Source organism: Poromitra crassiceps (assembly GCF_964638095.1).
Source record: "Poromitra crassiceps genome assembly, chromosome: 12".
Classification (NCBI taxonomy): Eukaryota; Metazoa; Chordata; class Actinopteri; order Beryciformes; family Melamphaidae; genus Poromitra; species Poromitra crassiceps.
In genome coordinates this window covers 28,314,913-28,324,189 of record NC_139632.1, presented here as the reverse complement: position 1 = coordinate 28,324,189, position 9,277 = coordinate 28,314,913, and the positions used below count along the sequence as shown (strand labels likewise).

The window sequence follows — 9,277 nt, the reverse complement described above, 5'->3', positions numbered from 1 at the left end:
TTTTAGTCATGACTCATGAGGATTAGATTTTCTTTGCCACTGCTTTGGTTTTGAATTCAAGAAACCAACCAAGCCGGTGGACTGACCGACTGGCAGTAAGAAATGAACTCCAACACATTAAAATACACATACAAGTAGCCACAATTCAAAATAAAAATGTCCAGTTTTTGTCATCCCTGTCTGGATGAAGCGGCAGGTCTTTGTTAACGGGACTGTCCCTTTAACATGGGCAGAGGAAGTCTATGGCATGGGCCGCTACGCAAACACAGTTGTGTGCACTGCGCTTGCGTAGCCACATTTTTGGCCAGCGGAGCGGAGGCGACGAGGGAGCGTCAGGTCCTGAGGTCCAGGCGCATTTGGTGAAGAAAACAGGTAAATAAAGTGTATTTCTTTGTCGCAAACGGTCACGGTACCAAGTTAATTCGTCTGTAACATGTGGCGCGGGCCCTGTGTTCGGCCACCGTGTAGTAGGAGATGTGGGACTGGATGTGTCGCTTGATAGGATACAACGCATCCGAAGCGGGAGGCGAGGCGCACAGACCACAAATCATCCGCTTGTCAGCAAATCCATGGAGCGTTTACCGTTAACCACCCAGCTCCATCCCGCAGGCAGGCCAGGCACCATGGAGGCCGGGGTGACAGAGGAGAAGCAGCTGTAACGGCCATCAGCTGGTCGGTGCTGTAACCTTCAGTTGTTGCTCAGTCTGTGTGACAAGGCGGCGGCGCTTTGATGGTGACATTTTGTTTCTATTTTGGGTCTGAGCCGCTACATTCCTGTCACCCTGTTGGTAAGACAGTCACTAGCACAGTGTGGTTAGAGATGCATGGTCACAACACAACACACCGCCTGGCCGCGTGGAGCTATGGGCTATGATCAAACGCTGCTACAAGTCATCTATTGCTGTATTTCTTGAAATGTGTATTTTTCATAATTTGCCCAAGTGGGGAGAATTATGCTTCATTATTTCACTTGTTATACAAACATGTTTACATTCAATTGAATAATATTGTTTTTGGAATGGTCTGCCGCCTTATTCTGCCTAATTTCAAGATATTGTCATTTGTTTTTAGACAAACCCATATCTCACCCATTGATTTCTTTCGTATTTGCTTTAAGGCAAACAAGATTTTCCGATTCAACACGAGTTGCTAAAAGATTTACTCTCCTTTTTATGCACTGATGGATTAGGTACCCAATACCATTGATCTAATCCTTCCCTGTTTCATACAATTGCTGTTATTGTTTCTCTAAATAACCGTTTTGTTATGAGAGAGAGAGAGAGAGATGTGGGTTAATTATTGCCTATAACTGACTTGTGTCAACAACAGTTTCAAAGCGGTACATTAATCTCACCCATGTTTGTTTGGGTTTCCACAGATAAATCAGTCCAAACAGACCTGCGGGAATCATGGGGAGTGGTGAGTTTAACAACACTATACTCAAATCGTCTTAAATATCAGTTCATATGAGCCTAATCCTGCCTATTCTTCCATCAATGTCTCGTATACAAGTAAGTTAGTCACTGGAATGTGATATTTCAGGTTTCTTCGGTTGTATTGTGCACACAATTGCCATTCTTTCCCAGGGGAATTCCCTGTTGTTTTGCCCACGATTTCCTGTTTTTGATGTGCTGCTGCCCTGATCAAACCCCCTGTAGTTCTGATACAATGCCACTTTACAGCTAATGGGACATTCCACAGGCATATTGAAGCATCTTGCATGCGGTTTATGTTCTCTGATCCTGGATGTGTGCAACAGAAGGACGCTCTGCCACAGAGGCTCTTTTGTCTTTATGCAGAAGCAGTGTGTTAGTGGGCAGCGCTCGCTCAACTCGGCTGGCTTTGTTTCAGTCTCCACCTCTCTCTCCCTTTCTATGCTGGTTTCTCGGCATGTCTCTCTCCTCCTTTTCTCTCTAAACTCCTCTCTCTTTTGATGCTCTTCCTCTCTCTCTTTGCCGTCATCCTCCCTGCTGTGCATCTTAAGCCTCATTTCAGCTGCAGGGTACCACATAGTATCAGAATCCAAATCAGCTTTATTGGCCAAGTAGGCACACATACAAGGAATTTGACTCTGGTTTGCATTGCTCTCAAAGTACTCACACAGAAAAAGGTATTTGCAAGTTAAAACAAACAAGGCACGGGTACATTTAAACTAGGGCTGTCTTTGACTCAGAATTCTGCCAGTGGAATCGAATTCGACTGTACAATACGAATATGCGACTATTCTATAAAAATAACAAAAAGAAAGTATAGAATATCTTCAGTAATTATTTCGACCATATTAACAGTCAGTGCAACAGAGTGATGGGGACATATTTTGAGCATTTAAAAATCAGTAAGAGACTGTATATGATCATGCAAGATTTGAATTGCCAACGTCAGGCTATTGGATAATGGATTTGTCTGAATAATGAGACAGGCAGGAGACAATTAAGCTCTTATAGCCACATTTTTTATTTCACCTTTTCAAAATTAAAACATGTAGCCTACATGAATAAACAAATGCCGCTGCTTTGAAATGACATCTCTACCCTGCACCTGCAGTACCCTGCAGTTGAAAAGCGTCTTTACTGACTCACTGCTCCTTTCCTCCTGGTTTCGTCCTCATTTCTTGTCTCCCGTTCGTACTTTCACTCGTGCATTCCCTTTTGTTCGCTCTCATACCATCTCTGAATCTCACATTTCCTCTTTCCCCCTGCCTGACCTTGTGTCTCCCTCTCTCTCTCTCTGTCACTTCCACTCCTCTGGTCCTCTCTCGCCCCTCCCGGCGTTCCCAGTGTTCCTGCCGGCGGACGCGGCCCACTCGGTGCTGCGGCGGCTGCGCAGGGCCAACTTCCTGCTGGAGGAGATGAAGCAGGGGAACATCCAGAGGGAGTGCAGGGAGGAGGTGTGCACCTACGAGGAGGCACGAGAGGCCTTCGAGAACGACGAGAAGACGGTGAGCAAACGCATACTTTTAACTATTGTATTCAGAGTCTGGAGAAATGACCATCTTTAATGGTGACTGTGACCGTGGAAGTTCATAATGAATGATCAGACTGGACAGTAGAGAAATGTTCGTCCATTCACATGTCATTGTTTACAAACAATGGCACGATGTTCACCCTAGCAAGTGTGTCAAACTAGAGCGCTAGACAACAGTTTGCCTGCCGTATTAAAAGGTGAGACCAGCTGCAAGGGGCTAAACTAAGATAAGAGTTTTGGTGTCAAACAAAAGACCAGTTTATGCAAGATCCACCAAGCTGTTTTCCCAACAGCTGCTGACAGAAAGAAACCCATTCAACTGAGAAAATACAGAAGATGATGGTAGAACTGAGAACATACAGAAGATGATGGCAGAACTGAGAACATATAGAAGATGATGGTAGAACTGAGAACATACAGAAGATGATGGTAGAACTGAGAACATATAGAAGATGATGGTAGAACTGAGAACATATAGAAGATGATGGTAGAACTGAGAACATATAGAAGATGATGGTAGAACTGAGAACATATAGAAGATGATGGTAGAACTGAGAACATATAGAAGATGATGGTAGAACTGAGAACATATAGTAGAAGATGATGGTAGAACTGAGAACATATAGAAGATGATGGTAGAACTGAGAACATATAGAAGATGATGGTAGAACTGAGAACATATAGTAGAAGATGATGGTAGAACTGAGAACATATAGAAGATGATGGTAGAACTGAGAACATACATGTACAGAAGATGATGGTAGAACTGAGAACATACAGAAGATGATGGTAGAACTGAGAACATATAGAAGATGATGGTAGAACTGAGAACATATAGAAGATGATGGTAGAACTGAGAACATATAGAAGATGATGGTAGAACTGAGAACATATAGTAGAAGATGATGGTAGAACTGAGAACATATAGAAGATGATGGTAGAACTGAGAACATATAGAAGATGATGGTATAACTGAGAACATACAGAAGATGATGGTAGAACTGAGAACATACAGAAGATGATGGTAGAACTGAGAACATACAGAAGATGATGGTAGTATGCAGAGATGTGTTTTCTGTGCAAACAAAGAGCAATTAAACTGGCCCACTAGCTGTCAGGGTGACCTCCTGCTGCACCAGGAGGTGTAAATAGAAATTCCAACCAATAAAACATCACAGATTTTTACACTTTTGAATGATTCCTCCCTTCAACATCCTGTTTCAAGAGGAAATTCAGCAAATCACGGAAGTAAAGATGGTGTTTCAGTGAGGGCCAGAGCATACAGTAGGCTACACCTGGCTTGGATATCAGAGGAAGGAGAGGCAAGTCATTTGGCTTATCAAGTGGGCACTTCCCATCACATTCTCATCCACAAATACACACAGGAAGAGAAAAGTAGGGTGCACTTAAAAACCTGCCACACTTGATGGCTACATGCGGGCACACACATGCGGGCACACTCCTCCTGCTATTTTCCTTGTGTTGGTCTCTCCAGTGATGAAATCCTACGCCAAGTGTGCTCACTGGTGGAATGTGGCTGTTTCTTTTTTCAGGAAGTGATGATTATCAGCAGGAAGAGCAGCTGAGTGTATGCCTGGGCATGATGCAGGGAGGGAGGCAGAATTTGTGGACTTGTGAACTTGTGGGAGGCCGAGAGCAAAGTCACGCAGATAGACACGCGCAGTCATGTGGACGCTTTGTTTGGCCGTTGTTGTCCACCGCCATTGTGTTGCAGTCATCCAGAATCAAAGTATTCATGGAGCGGATGCTGTGTACTGTGTCTGGGGCTTCTGGAAACATTTTTGTACTCTGAAATGTAGAGCTGCGAGGATTAATGAATTTATCGATGAGCTGTCAACTATTAAATTAATCACAAACTATTTTAGTAGTCGATTCATCGGTTTGAGTCATTTTTAAGGGGAAAAAAGCAGCAAATTTCTGATTCCAGAATCCAGACATATTTTCTGGTTTCTTTACTCCTCTCTGACAGTAAACTGAATATCTTTGGGTTGTGGACAAAACAAGACATTTGAGGATGTCATCTTGGGCTTTGGGAAACACTGATTGTCATTTTTCACAATTTTCTGACATTTTATAAACCAAACAACTGATCGATTAATTGAGAGAATAATCAACAGATTAATTGAAAATGAAAATAATTGTTAGTTGCAGCCCTACTGAAATGTTTATATTGTAGTCCACATGAATGTAGCGGGGTCTTCTCTTACATTTCTGATCTGTGAATGTGTTGATGGCATGTCTATCTCTCCTCTGATTGGCTGCAGAAACGTTTCTGGGAGGAGTACGTGCGGGAGAGCAACCCGTCCGGCGGGCTGGAGGCGGTGGTGGGCGGGATCCACTCCCTCTACCTGATCCTGCCGCTGCTATTGGTCGTGCTGCTCATCGCCGCGGTGGCCATCACCGTGTGGCGCTGCCACTCCCGCAAACGCTCCGAACGCAGCCCCGGCCTGGGGCGCTCGCACCACGATCCCGGCCTATCAGTGGTCTCTATGGACGAGTGGGGGCGGGAATACCACCACCACGACCAATCGGAGCTCAGTGCCCACAGCAGCCCGGCCTATCAGGGCTCGGAGCTCACGTCGGGGAGAGGGAGCGCCGGAGACCCGCCCCCGTCTTACGAGGAGGCGGTGGGCCATACAGACGTCCACATAGAGACGGAGCCGCCGCCGCAGTATGACGATATTATCAACACCAGCTCTACTAGTGTCAACAACGGCCAAGGGAAGTAAACAACCTAACTGACCACAACAAATGCCCTAACCTACACAAAGACCTTCGTATCATTTAGCAGTGCCATCGTTGTGGTATCACCGGCCTCCCCCTTTCAACACACAGACACACCGTTAACTCTCTGTTTAATGGACTAATGGCAATCTTTGCTGGAAGCAGCACTGTTGAAACTTGCACTAACCGCTCATCACCACGGAGGTGGAGTGATAGTGGACAAGGAGCCAATCATATTGCAATACCAAAACAAACTGAGACCTCCATTGACTTTGCTCGAGGGGCATCCATACTATCATTCTGTAGCCAATCATTTAACACAGAAGGCATAACAATGGCTGCATGACGTGTAGGAGGAAACATGAGTTTCTGATTGCCATATTAACTAGAAAGGAAAACAATTCTAGATGTATAGACTAGGGTTCGACCGATATGCGTTTTTGAAGGCTGATACCAATATGTTTAGGCTGAGGTGCCCAAACGCCAATATTTTGTGCCCAAATTCAATATTTTTCCAAAATAACTACAAGGATTCAGCGTTAACCAGAGATTTTTTTTCCTGGCAGGCTGGAAACAGCATTCCAACCAACCATGGGAATTACAAATTCTCCATTGAAACTTACTTTAAACCAATTACATTTTTCTAGGTGGGTGAGACGCTCCTTACAGGCATGGGTTGGATTTTTATTTTCTTCAACATCTATTCTTATTTTCTATTCACCTGCGATGTTGTAGCGAGCCACAGTTAGAACGGACGTAAACAGGGCCAAACTTTCAGCTCCAAACACATTTCAACATACTCCCCAGATACACTTTGGACTATATGCCATGGTGAATTTGAGATGTTATTTAATTTTGGAGAGAAACTATTGCCAAATCCCTTCCTGTTCTCTGTGCCTATGGTCTCTGTATTAGTTCCTGTGTGAAGGCTAGCTGATACATGCCATCTTGGAGATGTAAACAATTCTGAACTTAAGGCAAGGTGACCCACACCACCTCTTCAATGGTAGGGGAAATGAACTGCCTTTAAACGATTAAATTAATTAATGTAATAATTATTATTATAATAATAATTATTATTTAATAAATGAAAGTGCGAAGGAAATTACATTTCACTGCAGTATTTATAGACGGTTAGACTTTTCTGCTGGAACTGCCATTATCGGCTGTGGATGACATTGACTGGCAGATATCTGATGTAAAGGGCCAACATCAGCCAGATGTATCGGCAAACTGATATATCAGTAACTAGTATAGACCTATATTAAACTGATATATCAGTCTAACTCTAGTATAGACCTATATTAAACTGATATATCAGTCTAACTCTAGTATAGACCTATATTAAACTGATATATCAGTCTAACTCTAGTATAGACCTATATTAAACTGATATATCAGTCTAACTCTAGTATAGACCTATATTAAACTGATATATCAGTCTAACTCTAGTATAGACCTATATTAAACTGATATATCAGTCTAACTCTAGTATAGACCTATATTAAACTGATATATCAGTCTAACTCTAGTATAGACCTATTATTAAACTGATATATCAGTCTAACTCTAGTATAGACCTATATTAAACTGATATATCAGTCTAACTCTAGTATAGACCTATATTAAACTGATATATCAGTCTAACTCTAGTATAGACATATTAAACTGATATATCAGTCTAACTCTAGTATAGACCTATATTAAACTGATATATCAGTCTAACTCTAGTATAGACATATTAAACTGATATATCAGTCTAACTCTAGTATAGACCTATATTAAACTGATATATCAGTCTAACTCTAGTATAGACCTATATTAAACTGATATATCAGTCTAACTCTAGTATAGACTTATATTAAACTGATATATCAGTCTAACTCTAGTATAGACCTATATTAAACTGATATATCAGTCTAACTCTAGTATAGACTTATATTAAACTAATATATCGGTCTAACTCTAGTATAGACCGATTATTAAACTGATATATCAGTCTAACTCTAGTATAGACCTATTATTAAACTGATATATCGGTCTAACTCTAATATAGACCTATTTTTTGGAATGCTTTGGAGTTTAGGAATTGGTAACGCAAGGAAATTGTTATAGAGCTGCTGCTGCTGAAATGTGTTTTGTGTATGTGTCTTGTGCGCCTATATTTTGGTCAGGCATGCAACATGGCCTGTACACGTGGACTTGGCCCAGCGTTTGTTTGTTGATGGTCCATGCTTGCCCACCCATGTCCATCTCAAGGCGGGTAACATTTACTCAGACCCTGCTTAAATACTGTGAAAATGCATCCTTCCCAATCCCTACTCTTCCCCCTGAAGCAGATCTAACCGTACTGGATGGGACTAAAGAATCTTCCGCTGTGCTACTTTTCTGATGATGTGACCTCTCCAGAGGAGGGTGCATTGAAGACTATTCAAATAGGGTTGAAGCTATACTATAAATGTGAGCGGTGGAGTGACCTGCCAAGGAATGTGGGACAGAAAACAATAGAAACAGAAGCGTTGGGAAGAGAGGAGGTGGAGCTAAAAGCAGTCTCACTCATTGGAAGGGAAAGATGCAGTATTAATCGTCACTATGGAAAGAGGCCATGTTTAGCATGTAATGTACCTGTATATAAATACTGTATGTATATTCTGGGTGTATGTGTGAGAGTACATTTCAGCCCGTGATCACTCTGAACTCGTCTCAGAGCACCCCTTTGTCACGTCACCTTTTGGGTTTGAGCGAGGTAACGCACCCCGGAGCCTAGAGCGCAGCTGTGGGTTCAAAGGTCAAGCACACCATCGGGCTTGTCGTCCAGAATGAGTTGGGAAGTACAGTGGTACCACCCAGGGGAGAGCGCGGTCTCTGACCGGGAGACCCTAAAGTTTGACCATAAGACCACCCACCCAATGCCTAAACCTAAGTCCCCCCCCCTCCCTCCCGTGGTACTACCATCTCCTGGGTGGTTCTACTGTACTTCCCAACTCGTTCTGGACCTTTGCCTGAACCCACAGGTGAGGTGCTTTTCATAAAACACTCAAGGCTCCAAGGTGCGTTACCTCAAATGCAAAAGGCACAAGACAAAGCGGTGCTCTGAGATGAGTTCGGATAGAGAACGTGTTGCACATTTTAGTGAGGGTGCTAATATTTGTACTGCACAGGAATGCAGTGATTGCATTGATACTAATGTAACTATGTTAGATGGTGAATGAAGGCACTTTGTGTTGAAGCTCAGAATGAGCTGTCTAATGAATATTAGGGCAGAGTCTGGTTTGGCGTCTCCAGCGTCACTCAGCAATAACGATGTCACCGTAATCCTATTATTATAATAATCGATATGCAATACTCCTGCATACATTCTAGAAACCAAATATATCTGCCTAATGTTCATTCATACTGATAAATGTCTATAATGTACACTACAAACTTTGAGCACTGATGTTTTTCTTTTGTTTTGTTGACCTGGCTGTGAACCTCCACACTTGTTCCTCTGCGATGACCTTGAACTGAGCTGTGCTGGCAGGGAGTAGCCATTTTAGTCAGGTCACTTGTTGTACTGTTACTTATG

The 9,277-nt window shown here is 42.8% G+C and overlaps 1 protein-coding gene across 1 annotated transcript; it reads left to right on the top strand.

Annotated features, from left to right (window-relative positions):
• Nucleotides 1–264: 264 nt before the first annotated feature.
• prrg1 (proline rich Gla (G-carboxyglutamic acid) 1) lies at nt 265–7,042 on the top strand. Its single transcript, XM_083647703.1, has 4 exons — nt 265–372; nt 1,379–1,419; nt 2,778–2,938; nt 5,250–7,042. The coding sequence occupies exons 2-4, from the start codon at nt 1,410–1,412 to the stop codon at nt 5,712–5,714; spliced, it is 636 nt and encodes a 211-aa protein (XP_083503829.1). The 5' UTR covers nt 265–372; nt 1,379–1,409; the 3' UTR covers nt 5,715–7,042.
• The last annotated feature ends 2,235 nt before the right edge of the window (nt 7,043–9,277 follow it).

Bases quoted from the DNA above. Each gene is read 5' to 3' on its own strand.
- prrg1 (XM_083647703.1), top strand. The intron at 2,939-5,249 runs GTGAGCAAACGC...GATTGGCTGCAG, and splicing joins TCGAGAACGACGAGAAGACG to AAACGTTTCTGGGAGGAGTA.